Below are 16,416 nucleotides of genomic sequence, written 5' to 3' on the forward strand. Positions count from 1 at the left end.
AGTATGAGGTGAATTAAGAATGGCCACAAATTATTAAAATATCATGCAGAGTACATAAGGGAAATACAAGGAGAAAGAAAACTGACATTAAGGATGTTTTAATATGCCAGGGGCAGTCACATGTTAACTCACATATATTAACAAGCCTTCCAAAACTTCCAGGTAAGCTACAGGAGGATAGGTAACTTGTTCAAGATCATTTAAGCTAGACTGTCTATATTCGCTTCGTCTTCAACCCAGGTTCCAAAGCCTAGGCTCCTTTCAGAACACCATAGTTAAGGGGAAGCTCTGAGGAGGGGTGGGAGAGGATTGTTAGGCTGGAGGTAACAAAGAGATCAGAAAAGTTGTCCCGGACGGCGCGTGAGGTGGGCCTTGAAGATGAACCGGAGACTGGGCAGCCCCGTGGGAGGAAAAGGGAGGAGCTTTCTGCTATGGAAGGAGTGAGGGCTACTGGCTGCTCTCCCAATCCTCCGGGTTGAGCAGTCGTCCAATAGGTCCCCTCCCCGCCCCCCATCTTTTCCTTTGGGGTTTTTCATTGTTCACCAATTTCACCTTTAGGGACCTGTGTTTTCTTTTTTCCCTTGAAATTTTAAACATCTCCATGTTTTAAAAGCGACCAGAGTCCCTTGTACGGTGGTGGGGGTCCGACCGGCGCCCCTGGCGCACCCCCTCTCTCCCACCTCCTCAGCCAGGCCGCCACCTGGGGAGTGGCGTTAGTCCCCGGGGAAGGGGGCTCTCTCCCACCGGATTCTCGCCTGTGGGCGCAGACGTCTGAGGCCGGGTTGGGGCAGCCCTCGCGGCGGCGCGCGTGGTTGGCGAAGGCGGGGCGGGGTGGGGCGGGACCGCTGGCGCACCTGCCCTGAGCGGCCGGGCTCGCGGCGGCTGCGCGGACAACGTCCCCCCTCCCTCCCGTCCCGCCGTGTGTTTACGTGGAGACGAAGATGGCGGCGGCGGTGATGACGCTACCCGTGCGGCCGAAGACGGTCAGCCAGTGAGCGCCGAGACTGGTTCCACTCGAGCGGGGGGGAGCGCCTGGCCCAGCCCTGCTCCTAGGGCCACGGAGCTTGCGGTCGCATCCCCGTGTGAACCGACCTTTCCTTTCTGTCCCGACCCCCTGCCTGTCTTCCCCCAGCCTTCCTCGCAGACGCTATGGAGGACGAAGAGAGACAGAAGAAGCTGGAGGCTGGCAAAGCCAAGGTAAGAGAGCTGGAGGCCGCCCGGCCTGCGCTGGGAGGCGGTGGCTGGGAAGGGTTGGGGAGGGGGCCTGGGAAGCGGAGATCTTAGCAGCTCTGGTGCGTCGCCTGGGGAGGGAGGTGCTGCAGGGTCTGCGTTTTCCCCTCGCCTTCTCTACCTTTTCTAACTGAAAAAACCTGGTGATAAACTACCTAACGGATACTTCCGTGATGATTGGGTGCTGTGGCTCCTTTCTCGTGAATGCCCAAATATTAAAAATCTCTCTTTTACTGTATTGCCATAAGCTGATATTTATTGCTTTTAAATCTACAGCGTTTCGCTTTTTTAGGGAGTTTTCTGGGTTGTGCAGGCATTGTGCTTTTCAGGGTGGGGATTTGGGGCCTTTCTTTATTCGGTAGGGGATTTGTACGCTCATCATCAGCTTGGCTTTCTTAGGTGGCACGCTGGCACTCTTGGGTGTGTGATTGGCCTGTGACAGCTGCCTCAGCCGTGGCTTGAGAGTGCCACAAGTGCCAGCTGTGAACTTCGCTTTAGGGCCGTTTTTAGAAGCATGGCTTTGTATGTTTGTGTTTGGAGGTCTTTGTCATGGCATGCGCTTTGTATTGTGTGGAATGTTAATGCAGTATGTGAATGGAACTCCTGGGAACGCAAGGTTCCATATTCTAAGCAACACCTATAGAATTCCTGCTTTAAACAATTGAATTGTTTTATATATCTTGTTGAGTCCCAATGTGTGTATGAAAAAACCTGTAAAGCAAACAATGCAAAAGGTATTATTCACTGGGTTTCATGAAAAATTTAACAGACAAAATATAAATTAAATAGAATATTTCTTTAAAAAATTACATGTTTGAACATATTTTTTGTCTGGCCTCAAAGGCTCCCTTCCTCCTGATAATGAAATTACCGTTTTTAGACTATATTTTGGCTTATTAGAGATCAGTGTTAGTAACCATACTTGCACCTCAATTAAATTAGAATATAGTTAACTGTTTCTTCTCTCTTCCTCACCTTCTCCTTCCTCCAAATAAATAAACGAGACTGGGTCTGTGATTTCAGTAATCGCTGAAGGGCCATACTGCAGAGATACAGTGGTAGATGCTTAGCACAAGTTTCTTAAATTAATATAAACATATGAACTAGCTTCATATTATCTAAGGTCAAAGTGTAAGTGCTTGTATGTTATCGGGTAGATTATTACTTTAGGATCTATACATGGAAGGAAAAGGGTATCGAGGCATCTTTAGAAGCCCAAAGTTGCTTACATTTCTGCAGTCTGAGGGTCTGAGTGTGATCTGTGAATCCAAGACAGTGGAGGTAAAGTGTGTACCCCCTTCCAAAAGCATCGAAGTTCTGTTCTAATTAGACATTTTGTTTGTCTGTTTGTTACCTGAGAATTTTTACTGTCTCCAGAAGTATCTTTCCTAAGTATATGTGAAGCAGTCCAAAAAACATAGTTTACTTTGGACAACACATTTCATAATAGAGGATTTATTTAAATTGCTTTGATTTGGCAAAAAAGAATTCTAGTTTCTTTGTGTGTATGTGTGTTTTTTGTCTTTCAAAATTCTGCCTATGGGATAAAAATCTCCTTTTAACATTCACTTTTATTGTAGAAGATTATCTTCTAGAATAGATCCCAATTTTTCCAGTCAGAAATAAATCTGTGAGACATGTAAGGCAAGATACATTTGCTGGAGCATTGGCGACACAATATAAAAACGCAGGAACAAACTTCAAAGACAATATTAGGAGAATCGTTTTCTAAACTATATTAGTGTGATGGAATATTATTCAGCTGTTAAGGTTATGAAGACTGATAGGAACATGGAAAATAGGTGAAAACAGCATCATCAAAAATAGTGTAGACATTACTTCATTTGTATAAATGTGTGCTTTTAGATTAGGACTTAAAAACTTTGGATTGTAAGTGTAAGGTCGTTCAGCAAACCTGTATCGAACTGCTGTTTTATACCAAGAGCCAGAGATAACAGAGGTGGTGATAGTCTCTGCTTTCATGTTGCTCAAAGTTTAGTGGGACGGACAGACACTGGGTAATAAGTAGAATGAGAGAGATGGTATAGTAGGATATTGGGCGAATTTTTTCATTTGGTAAAATGTGTTAAATGTTGCTACCTCGTTTTTAAGACTGTTTTACAAAGAAAGCTCTTGATGTTAATGCAGTCTAGCATAATATCTATCAGATAGTGAGCACTCAGTAAATATTTGCTTAGTGAATTAATGAGCAGAATGACTATGAATTGTTAATGGGTGCTACTTTACTAGCATGTTGTAATTTAATAACAGTATTCCAGAATTCTCTTAATTGGAAGTATCTTATTGCTGGCATTAGAAATCTCTTAAAATCATCATTTCTAAAACTTATTCAGACACTTGGTTCTCTAAATGTCTTGTTTGTTCATTGGACTTAAATATTGTATTTGATAGTCTAGTTTTACAAACCACAACTTGTAAATTTTTTACTTGGTTTTTGGTAAGCTGTTCATTGGAAAACTTCCTTCCTTGCTCCATCTCCTGTGCCTCCTCCCCTAACTTGCTGTTTTAGATTTGCTGTGACTAGAGAACCCAGTAACTGAGCTTGATACAGTGGTTTGTAATAACCAAGCATTGATGGAGCCTGGTGAATGGGCTTTATGACAGTTTAGTTCTTCTGCTACCTGTTGGTTTTTTCGTTTGCTGTTGGGTCCTCAGCTACTTCCTCAGTGTTGATGTAGTAAGAAGCCTGACCCGTGGAGATGTGAGACATTACTGCATTAAGTAAATATTTTCAGAGCTGGGCTTCCCTGGTGGCGTAGTGGTTGAGAGTCCGCCTGCCGATGCAGGTTCGTGCCCCGGTCCGGGAAGATCCCACATGCCGCGGAGCGGCTGGGCCCGTGAGCCATGGCCGCTGAGCCTGCATGTCCGGAGCCTGTGCTCCGCAACGGGAGAGGCCACAACAGTGAGAGGCCCGCGTACGGCAAAAAAAAAAAAAAAATTTCAGAGCTGGGCTAACACCCCTGCAAGGTGCTGACAGCGACGGTACTACATAGGCTGTCCTTGTGTTGATCCAAACTATTCTAACTTCACTTTAAATGACTTCATTTTTTCCCAAGTAAAATTATTTACAGTATTATGTAAAGAAAGTATTGTAATATTAGCTAACAAAATTAGAGGACAGTTATGTATTTAGTATAAAATTACTTCTGCAAATTCACCTTAGGTATACTTTTTAACATTCTACTAATGTAGTAGAATTCAGTAAAACCAAAGTTTTTAATCAACTATTCAGCATTTTATATAATTGGCATTATTTGTTGAATAATTATTAAAAAATTTTGCCTATTGCATTCAGTAAATACTGATCATATGATTTTTATTTGTTTAATGAGCATTTTCAGTTTGGAAAGTAGTGCCAATTGTATGCAAAAAAGGACGGTGCTCTGTGCAACCTTTATATTAGGTTATTGATAACAGGACTTTTCAATTACTTTTTCCACTCAGATAGACAAAGTTAGTTATGGTGTACAATTGTTCTTTGCATATTTCAGACACAGTGCTCCACCACTAAGAAAGTTGCTCTCCCTCCTTGTTTCTTTTAAACTTTCTAGATTTTAATTCTTAGATGTGACATAGCTTGCTTAGCTTTCAAAGTGGATACAGGAGTTTGATACCTTCAACATTTATTGCAACAGTGGTGCATTGTCTGTGACTTAAAAACTAATTAATGAACTTTAGGCTTTGTTGGGAAAAAAACAAAGCAAAACATGATTTTTAGATTATGAGCTTTAAGAGAGAATATGGAGGAAAGAATGGGCAGAACAGGTTTCTTGAAGTATATATTGAAGAAAGGTTTTTAAGGCCATTCCAAGAAGTGGCAGGAACAGGGATAGAGAAGTGGTTGGGTAAAAAAGATCCTTAAGATCCAGTGCAAATGAAGCAACTGACAAAGGATTAATCTCCAAAATTTATAAGCAGCTCATGCAGCTCAATAACAAAAAAACAAACAATCCAATCCAAAAATGGGCAGAAGACCTAAATAGACATTTCTCCAAAGAAGATATACAGACTGCCAACAAACACATGAAAGAATGCTCAACATCATTAATCATTAGAGAAATGCAAATCAAAACTACAATGAGATATCATCTCATACCAGTCAGAATGGCCATCATCAAAAAATCTAGAAACAATAAATGCTGGAGAGGGTGTGGAGAAAAGGGAACACTCTTGCACTGCTGGTAGGAATGTGAATTGGTACAGCCACTATGGAGAACAGTATGGAGTTTCCTTAAAAAACTACAAATAGAAGTACCATATGACCCAGCAATCCCACTACTGGGCATATACCCTGAGAAAACGATAATTCAAAAAGAGTCATGTACCAAAATGTTCATTGCAGCTCTATTTACAATAGCCCGGAGACAGAAACAACCTAAGTGTCCATCATTGGATGAATGGATGAAGAAGATGTGGCACATACATACAATGGAATATTACTCAGCCATAAAAAGAAACGAAATTGAGTTATTTGTAGTGAGGTGGATAGACCTAGAGTCTGTCATACAGAGTGAAGTAAGTCAGAAAGAGAAGGACAAATACCATATGCTAACACATATATATGGAAGTTAAGAAAAAAATAAATGTCATGAAGAACCTAGGAGTAAGACAGGAATAAAGACACAGATCTACTAGAGAATGGACTTGAGGATATGGGGAGGGGGAGGGTAAGCTGTGACAAAGCGAGAGAGTGGCATGGACATAAATACACTACCAAATGTAAGATAGCTAGTGGGAAGCAGCTGCATAGCACAGGGAGATCAGCTCGGTGCTTTGTGACCACCTAGAGGGGTGGGTTAGGGAGGGTGGGAGGGAGGGAGACGCAAGAGGGAAGAGATATGGGAACATATGTATATGTATAACTGATTCACTTTGTTATAAAGCAGAAACTAACACACCATTGTAAAGCAATTATACTCCAATAAAGATGTTAAAAAAAAAAAATAAGATCCAATGAAGAGAGGTTTGGCAAGGAGGTCTGTGGTGTCCTGTCAGTGAAACTGAAAGTCGAATGAGCACATGGAAAAGAGGAAGTGAAAAAGATAGGACATATCCAAGTGACTGGAATATGACAAGATTGGGGCAAAAATTATTTTCAAACAAAACACCTCTTATTTTTATATATAAAAAAGTTTGTCGTAAGAACTAAACTGTGACCGTAAAATGTTTATCTGTTATACTGATTATTGAAATGTAAGTGAATTTCTTCTAATATGGAAGCTAAAAAAGGTTCTCATGGTAAATTGTTAAACATTAAATGGTAAGGAACATTATTTATATTTATTTCTCAATTCATTTCCATTGAAATTGGACATCTTATTGCCTTAGCATCTCTTTAAAAAGTTTAATTTGGAAAGCTTCAGAATTTTTTAAAGTTTCTTTATAAACTTATAAAGATTGTTTTACATCTGGGGCATGGCATCTATTCTATGTGTATATGCTATTTGTCGTACAAGAACGGGCACTAGGTCTTTGGAGACATTTACTGGCTTATTTGTTCAACTAACAGTTTTGAACGCCTACAACTGCAGCTATGGACTTTTACTTGGCAAGCACTTATTTAAATTATCATGAAGTCTGTGCCTTATTGTCTGTGGGAATAATCCTGTCACAGTCCATGACTCTTAGCAGGTGTTTTGAAGAATAAATGCGGTGATGGTTGAGAGCTTTTTGAGTTCTTCTGGTGCTAGATATAAAGAATCTATGATTTTTTAATTTTTACTTGAGGTGGAAGTCATATAAAAATTAACCATCTTAAAACAATTCAGAGGCATAACAGTTCAGCGTTGTACAACCACTTCTATCTAGTTCTGAAACATTTTTATCATCCCAGAGTAAAGCCCTGTATCCATTAAGAAGATACTCTTCATTCCCTACTTCCCCCAGCCTCTAGCAACCACCAATCTGCTTTCTGTTTCTATCGGTTTACCTATTCTACATATTTCATATAAATGTAATCATATACTGTTTGACCCTTAATGTCTGTTTTTTTTTTTTCACTTAGTATAATGTTTTTAAGGTTCATCAGTGTTATAGTATGCATCAGTTCTTCATTTCCTTTTATGGCTGAATAATATTTTGTTGTATGTATATACCACATTTTGTTTATTTATTCATTGATGGGCATTTGAGTTGTTTCTACCTTATGGCTTTTGTGAATAGTGCTGCTTTGAAGATTCATGTGTAGTATTTGAGTACCAGTTTTCATTTCCCTTGGGTCTATATCTAGGAGTAGAATTTCTGGATCATATGGTAATTCAATGTTTTTTGAGGAACCACCAAACTTTTTCCATAGTGCCTGTATCTATTCCCACCAGCAGTGTATGAGGGTTCTAATTTCTCATATCCTCACCAACACTTATTGTTTTCCATTTTTTTAAGTATATTTGTTTTATTTTTATTTTTGGCCGTGTTGTGTCTTCGTTGCTGCGCGCGGGCTTTCTCTAGTTGGAGCAAGCGGGGGCTACTCTTCATTGCGGTGCGGGGGCTACTCTTCATTGCGGTGCATGGGCATCTCATTGCGGTGGCTTCTTGTTGCAGAGCACAGGCTCTAGTTGCGTGGGCTTCAGTAGTTGTGGCATGTGGGCTCAGTAGTTGTGGCTCGCGAGCTCTAGAGTGCAGGCTCAGTAGTGGTGGCGCACAGGCTTAGTTGCTCCGTGACATGTGGGATCTTCCCGGACCCAGGCTCCAACCCGTGTCCTCTGCATTGACAGGCAGATTCTTAACCACTGTGCCAGCAGTGAAGCTCCTCTATTTTTTTAGAATTATAGCTATTCTAGTGGGTGGGAAGTGGTATCTCATTTTGCTTTTGCGCTTTAATTTCCTAATGACTAAGGATGTTGAACATCTTTACATGTGCTATTGGCCGTTTGTCTGTCTTTGGAGAAATGTCTATTCAAGTCCTTTGCCCATTTTTTAATTCTGTTGTTACCAACTTCTTTTACATAATATTACTGATTATTACTTATTATATTTATCTTACATATATATTTATATACTGAGAGGGAGAGAGAGGGAGAAACATGCAGTCAGACAGGTGATGGAGAGAGGTAGAGAGAGATACACGTCTCCATAGGATCATCTTCCATCTTTTTTTTAGGCCTTCTGGGCTATGCCAAAATTTAAACTGTTCCTTCCTTTGCATAAGTTCCTGGTAGTTTGATTAGAGCATAATGCTAAAGTTTGAATTCTGTGTGGGCCAGTGAGTCATTTCATTCCATAGCCAGTTGTTTTACAAGTGCATGCAGCTGGTTCCAGAGGCACCTATTGGGTTTTTTGCTTGACCATTACCAATCCATTTTCACTATGGGAAAAAAACCCTAATCTTCTTTAGTAACCAAAAGACCTGCCATTTTCATATGTGAACACAATAGATCTGTACAGATATTTTACTGGTGTAACATACTTTTCTTGTCATGTTGACTCCCCTTTTACTTCTAGAGTTTTTGTGGTCATGGTCACCAAAATATAACTTAGGATACTTAATGCTCATCTAGGTACACTGCATAAAGCTGTGGTCGATTTGCATGTGGATTTAATGCTGTTAAAAACAGAATTGTTCCAGAAGTGGTTTTGCCTAAGTTATTTATTTAAATCTATAGATTCTTTTGTACCATGAAAAATTCCTTCATTCTCTTTGTTTCATGAACAGTGTGGTGGTTGTTTTCAGTTGCCATCAGGGTTATGATTCTTACTGTGGTTTGCTGTTCACTGAGATTCTTATGTGGTCTAAAAGTTTCTCTGTAAGTCTAACTTTTTTTTCCTTTTAAGAAATCATTTCTTAAAGCCCCCAAATTTACTTCTTTTCTTGTAAGAGGTCATTTCTCAAAGCCCCCCAAATTATTAATTTTCACTAGTAAGAACTGTACTAAACTATTCAAAATCCTAATCTATAAAGATTTGAATTTATAAATTGTATTAATTGAATAGGTTCTCTGGTTACAGAGCTATGAAAAACTAACAGGGTGTAAAGTCTAGAATCTCTTTCCTTCTTTTTCTTGATACTGAACACACAAAATTAGTAAACAAAATTCCTTGTTTGCTAGGGCTCATTCATTGTGGACTCTGATTAGACTGTATTTATTCCTCAAGGGTCTCACTTTTTCAAGTTGATAGTGCCTTATTGTTTCCCCAGGGAAGATAGGAACAGGGACCAGTTATAACTAAAAATGTTCTTCAGATTTATGAAAAAGCAAGTTTAATGTATGAAAGTGTGTAAGAGGATGCAGGGGAAAGAGATGCAGGGATTTGCGATGGGCATGGGGCAGTGATCTGAGTTAATTACTACACCACTTATGGTCTGTTGACTGTGTATGTATAAGTTGATTTCTAAAGTCAAATAAATAAGTAGATGCTGTAAAGGGCAAAGTATTAGAAAATGTGTAAAACCTGCATTAGCAAATATTTGCTGGGAGTTTATATATGAAATAATAGGTTTTGGCTGAAAGTTATAGAAACTTCTCAAAGATAACTTAAAATATTGGGACTATTTTAATGTACAACCATCTACATTTGCCAAACTGATATTTAATTTTTAATTTGTATAAATTCCTCTTCTAATGAAAATATATGTCTGAGCATTTCTACTCCCTTTAACAAGAGAACTCTCACTTTTCCATTTTAACCAATAGCAATTTTTAGTAAAGTTTGAGAAAAAGAGAAGATAGTAATTTGGGATTTTTTTTTTAGGTGAGAAGAATATATATATATTTTTTAATTAAAAGGGTGAAATGCAGTATAAGTAATTTTAATAGGCATTGGTGTTTTAGTCTTATGACAGGAGTCTATATAGTCTTTTTTTCCCTCTGTGATTTGGATTTAAAATTTTTAATGTTTGGGACTTCCCCAGTGGCGCAGTGGTTAAGAATCTTCCTGCCAATGCAGGGGACACGGGTTCGATCCCTGGTCCGGGAAGATCCCACGTGCCACAGAGCAACTAAGCCTGTGTGCCACAACTACTGAGCCTGTGCTCTAGAGCCCGTGAGCCACAACTACTGAGCCCGTGTGCCATAACTACTGAAGCCTGTGTGCCCTAGAGCCCACGCACCACAACTACTGAGCCCACATGCTACAACTACTGAAACTCGCATGCTCCAGGGCCCACGTGCTGCACCTACTGAGCCAGCGTGCTGCAGCTACTGAAGCCTGCACGCCTAGAGCCCATGCTCCGCAACAAGAGAAGCCACTGCAGTGAGAAGCCCGGGCACCGCAAGGAAGAGTAGCTCCGGCTCACCACAACTAGAGGAAGCCCACGCGCAGCAAAGAAGACCCAATGCAGCCAAAAATAAATAAATAAATAAAATTTTAATGTTCTTGTTTTCTGTCTTATGTGCCATCGTATTTTTGAGGCTCAGTAGTTTATACCTATTGAGAAAGCATCTCAGTTGAAAACTAAAACCCTTTGAATTATTCTGCAATTATCTTCCTGTATCCTGTGTACTCATAACCCAATCCCATTAATTGTTTTTTATTCAAAATTTGTCTTCTACTTAGCCTTTTTCTTCCCATTCTAACACCACAACCCAATAGGCCCACATTATCTCACCTTCTATTTGGTTTCCGGGAGTTACTCTCCTTTACCTTTCAGAGCCAACCAATCACCACATTCTGCTGATTTTACCTTCTAAATATTTCTTGATTTATCCCCACTTCTGTTTCTACCTCATTGTCTTTCACTTGGACAGTGGGAAGGTTGACAGTGGAAGATAGAAGAGTATGAATTTGTGATGATAGTAGCTACCGATTTTTGAGCACTTTCTAATGCTAGGCATTATGCTAAGCGTTTTACATTCATTTTCTTATTTAATCCTTATAACTATTCTAACAGCTGTGGATACTGTTTCTATCCCTATTTCATAGGTGGGAAAACTAGAGAGGTTAAGTAATTTGCACAAAGTCATGGTGGCAGAACAAGGATTCAAACCCACTCTGACCCAAGAGATTGTGTTCTTAACTTCAGCCCTGCACTGGCTAAACAGTGATCCTTGATCACTGTTTAGGAGGTAAGATTGAGAGGCCTTGATAATTGTTGTAAAGGGTAAGAGAGATGCTATGATCTGAATGTTCATTTCCCCCTAGAAATCATACGTAGCGATCGTACCACCCAAGGTGATTGTATTAGGAGGTGGCACCTTTGGGAAATGACTAAGTCATGAGGGCAGAGCCCTCATAAATGGGATTACTGCTCTTACAAAAGAGAGATTCCTTGCCCCCTTCACCATGTGAGGCTATAGCAAAACGATGGCCATCTGTGAACTGGAAAGTGGGCTCTCACCAGGCACCAGATCTGCTGGTTCCCTGATCTTGGACTTACAGCCTCCAGAACTGTGAGAAATAGATTTCTGATGTTTATATGCCACCCAGTCTATGATATTTTGTTATAGCAGCCCAAACAGACTAAGATAAGAGAAGACTCTAGTTTTCTGACTTGAGCAACTTAAGGTATGTAGGTGCTGGTCTCTGAGATAGGGGAACATGGACAAATTTGGGGGAAAAGAGGATTTGAGTGAAATGGGTCTCTGAGATAGGAAATGTGGGCATTTTTGGAGGGTAACAAATATTTTAGTAAGATGAAGATGACTTTTGTTTTGGATACATTGAGTCAGAGGATATCCTAGAAGAGTGGCCCAGTGTAAAACTGAATATGAGTCTGTTCCTTTAGAAGGCCATGCTAGAGAAATATTTGGTTTAAAGATACTGGCTGACACTCTGGGAGTGGGGAGTTCACTCAAGATGACGACTAAATGGGTTACTGAGAGTTGAATTCTGTGGAAACACCCATGTTTAAAAAACAGGTGGAGAAGTATCTGCAAAGAATATTGGATAAAAGTATTTACAAAGTAGGAGATGATGATGTCTGTGAGACTAAGGGAAGAGTTTCAAGTAAGGAGTGACCACTTGTCAAAAATGAGAAATCAAGTATGATGGAGACTTGAAAAGTGACCTTGAGCTTTAGCAACAGTTGGTGAGAAAGGGAAGCAAAGAATTCAGATTACTGTGGGATGGAGAATGAATGTGAATCAGGAAAGGGTGGTGAATGCTACCTACTTTTTCAAAGATTTTTTTGTGAAAAGCAGTATAATAGTAGTGGTTATGAGCTTGGACTAGACGAGACAGTCTGGGATCAAATTCTGGCTCTGCAGTTTATTAGCTTTGTGACTTTAGGCAAGTTGCTTAAACTTCTCAGTACTTCTGTTTCCCATCTGGAAAATGAGAAAAATAATAGTACCTGCCTTGGGGTTGTTGTGAGGATTCAGCTAATACATATAAAGCTCTTAGAAGATTGTCAGATTAAAAAACTTTTCAAGAAGTATTAGCCATCATCATCATTATTCTCATGCTGGAAAACTAGATTGGGGAAATAGGCTGGGATCAGATAATGAGGAGCCATATGTGTTAGTTGAGACAGTATGGATTTTATCCGAAAAGTAGCCAAAAACTGTCAAAGAATGTATATTTGACATGTTTAACCTTTGAAAAGGGTTACTGTTTTCCAAAAAAGATATCCCATATTCAGGTAGGTATGCTGCCACCAGGTGGCAGGTATATGTTATTGCTATACAGATGAAGCAGTGAAAACATGAGTTGTTGTTTTTTTTTTAATATAAAATATTGAGTGATTCAAATAGCTAAATGGAAGCACCCTACTTCTAGCAGGGCACTTTGTTCCCAAAAAACTGATTAGTTAAGGAGAGAAAAAGAGCGTTATAGTAAAGATAGAGAGATTTCAAAGGAAGCTAAGAGAAGTATAGTTGGGCCTCATGGGAAACAGAACAGGCATTTGGAACCAATGCCATTCTCTCTATCATCCCTTATTTCACTTTCACAATATCTGATGCTCCTCTCTTTGCAGATCAGCTTCTTTTGCTTGTACATCAGTTTGCACATGACCAAAAATTAAGGATGAATCCCCAAATTTGTTCTATTCAATGGAATTGTTTCCCACTGTAGACGCTTAAAAAAAAAAAAAGAAGGGGGAGAGAAAAATTATTTAAATAGTGCAAGCAAATCAATTCATAGAGTAAGCATCTAGCTTAGTGGTTCCCAAACTTTGCTGCACATTAGAAGCCTCTGGAAAGCTTTAAACAATTTCAAAGCCTAAGTCACACTCCAACCCCAAATCAGAAAGTCTGAGGTGTGATCCAGGACTCACTTTTTTTTTTTTTTGTGGTACGCGGGCCTCTCACTGTTGTGGCCTCTCCCGTTGCGGAGCACAGGCTCCGGATGCTCAGGCTCAGCGGCCATGGCTCACGGGCCCAGCCACTCCGCGGCATGTGGGACCTTCCCGGACCGGGGCACGAACCCATGTCCCCTGCATCAGCGGGCGGACTCTCAACCACTGCGCCACCAGGGAAGTCCATGACTCACTACATTTTAAAGATCCTCAATGTGCAGTAAAGTTTGGGACCCACTGACATAGCTAATTTGTGTGATTCTGCAAAACTAGGTGATTATACATCATGAACTCTTATATGCCAGCTACTTTACTTGGTGTGCAACTAAAGAAGTAAGGATGATTTTGTCAGAAGGAAAACTGGCTGTGCTGAATACACAAAAAGTATTTTAGTCTGCAACATGACTAGTAGGTTGATAACATAAATGTACTTTATGGGTGAGTTTAGGGATGTTTATATGATTATTGCATCATGCACTGATTTTCAAATCCTTCAATAAGATTCATCTCCCCTCTGTTACTTTCTGGATATCTTTTCTAACTCTTTGTTCCCTAATTCCAAGAGAAGAATCTATTCAACTGCCTCTTTTCTCATCAGACTAGACTGAGAGGAGCAGCTGGGGTGTCCTGTATGGTAGGAGCTATGAGCACTGGCCAGTTTCCTCAGCAGGAAGTTCTAAATACATACTTTAAAAATACTTAAATATGTTTCACCTGCAAAAGAATACATATAAATTATATAGATAAGAAAAATGATTTTTAAAAAATGACCTCTATGCCTGTCACCCAGTTTAAGAAATATACACATTCAAATACATTTGAAACCTTTCCCAATCTAATCCCACCCCCTCTCTACCTAAGGTAACTACAATTCTGAATTTTCTTTATCAGTGCCTTGCTTTTCTGTACCACATATGTTTACGTAATATATTAGTTTTGCTGTTTTTGAACTTAATGGTATCATATTATAAGCAGTATTTAATGATTTTCTTTTTGTTCAGTATTATGTAAAGATGTTCACACCTGCATACAATTCCATTATAGGAATTTACCTCATTTAGCATTCTCATATAAATGAGCATTTGGGTTGTTTCCAGTTTTTCTGTTACAAACACTGGTGCTGTGTTAACTTTTGCCCATTTTCCGATGCATATGCCCAAGGCCTAGCGGTGTGCAGAGATCATAATCCCATGGTCCCTCAGTCCTCGGGGAGTAGTGAGTGTGTTGTGTTGTGGAATGAGATAGGAAGAGGAAGCAAAACCAAAGCCAACTGATATTTATGTCTTTATTATACACCCAGTTTCATCACAAATGATCTCTGACAGATCATTGGAGCTGTTGATGGGCACTGGATATCTGACAGGATGGGGCCATTGAAGTGACCAGATATAGCAGTTCTTTTATTTTTTAAGTCGATATTTCCTGCAAAAAAAAATGCATATAAGAGAGAATAATATTCTATTATCTGTGGCTTATAAGTGAACAAACCTCAGATAATAAGCTGGCATGTATTTTTGCTGCTGAGGGTGATAGCATCTGTTACAGATATACCTTGTTTTAGGATTCTCCTTTACATGAACTGCTATTTATTTGTTTATTTTTGATGAGATTAAGCTTTATACTATGCAGAAACTAGATAAGGTTGGGGCAAAGTGCCATTGTTCTCACCGTTCAGTGTTAGCAGTAAATGAGGTGACAGTGAAATGAAACAGAAGTTGGTGGCATCTGAACAGTGAGGTGTAATAATCTGTCACTGTTAGCAGTTATGCTTATGGGATGTCTGGAGAGGGTGTCTGGAGAGGCTGATGAAAGAGGCCAGGCCCCAAGACAGCATAATTCCTGGGACTTCTGCCTTATTTCTGTCTTTTGGGATGAGATTTTTGGTAGATGTGTAGTTGTATTATATCCTTTTAAAAATAGTGATATTAACATATGGGCCCATAGTTTTATTAGTGAATATTCTTTACAGATCTTTGGGGGAGGGAGGGAGGCAGTGAAAATCTCTCAGAAAAGAAAACAATTACCCATACTCTCATAACCTACAAGTAATCACTATTAACAGTTTGTTCATTCTTTGTTTCTATGTATATTTTTAAACTTAGCTTGAATCATACTCTGCATGCAGTTTTGGTCTCTTTTCTCCCCCAGCTTTATGTTGAGAGCATTTTCCCACATTAAATTTTTTTTGAAAACATTATCTTTGACAGGTACATAATATTACATAGTATGGTTGTATAGTAATGTAACCATGGACCTGATTTATCATTTTAGGTTTTTTTTTAGAAACTATACAGGTATTCTGAAGTTCTGAGGAATAAGCCTAAAACTATTGCTATGGTTCCTGTTTTCTGTAAAAAAAAAAAAAAATTATCTTTTTTTTCACTCAGCAAATTTTTATTGAGAACCTATATGCAGGCACTATTCGAGACTTAAGAGTATTAAATAGGCTTTGATTTTGATTAAAAATCCCTGCCCTCCTGGAGCATCTCTTCTAGTTATTTGTTCTACAATAATAATTTGACTTCATATACTTCTTATAGTAACATGAGCCTAAAACAGTATTTTGATAATTTTATATACTTAGAACTGATTTGTTCTAAACACTATACTATAATCATTCCACTTTGTATTCTGTATGTTTTTTCATTTGGTATCATTTCATAATTGATACTATTTATTGAACTGTTTTTTCAAGCAACAGTTAAAAAGGAACTTTTATAATGTAGAATTCTAGTTTTTCTTCTACATAATTAAGTGAGAGTATGGGGAAGAAAAAGGGAAAGAAACAGTTGAAAAAAACTTTTCCAATTTAAGCATTAAAAGCTGGAAGAAATTTTATTTATTGATTGACATATAGTTGATCTACAATATTATATTATTTTCAAGTGTACAACATAGAGATTTAATATTTTTATAGGTTATACTCCATTTAAAGTTATTATAAAATATAGGCTATATTCCCTGTGCTGTACAATATATCCTTGTACCTTACT

At 39.0% G+C, this 16,416-nt stretch overlaps 1 protein-coding gene across 1 annotated transcript in view; it reads left to right on the forward strand.

Moving 5' to 3' along the window:
• The first annotated feature begins 1,019 nt into the window (after positions 1–1,019).
• AKAP9 (A-kinase anchoring protein 9) overlaps positions 1,020–16,416 on the forward strand; it is a 144,784-nt gene continuing 129,387 nt past the window's right edge. Inside the window, exon 1 of the mRNA XM_082661502.1 lies at positions 1,020–1,197. Coding sequence (XP_082517628.1) covers positions 1,150–1,197 — 48 coding nt within the window. The 5' untranslated portion in view covers positions 1,020–1,149. The remainder of the gene's footprint in view (positions 1,198–16,416) is intronic.

The sequence above is a fragment of the Grampus griseus genome (genome assembly GCF_964374135.1).
Source record: "Grampus griseus genome assembly, chromosome: 9".
Lineage (NCBI taxonomy): Eukaryota > Metazoa > Chordata > Mammalia > Artiodactyla > Delphinidae > Grampus > Grampus griseus.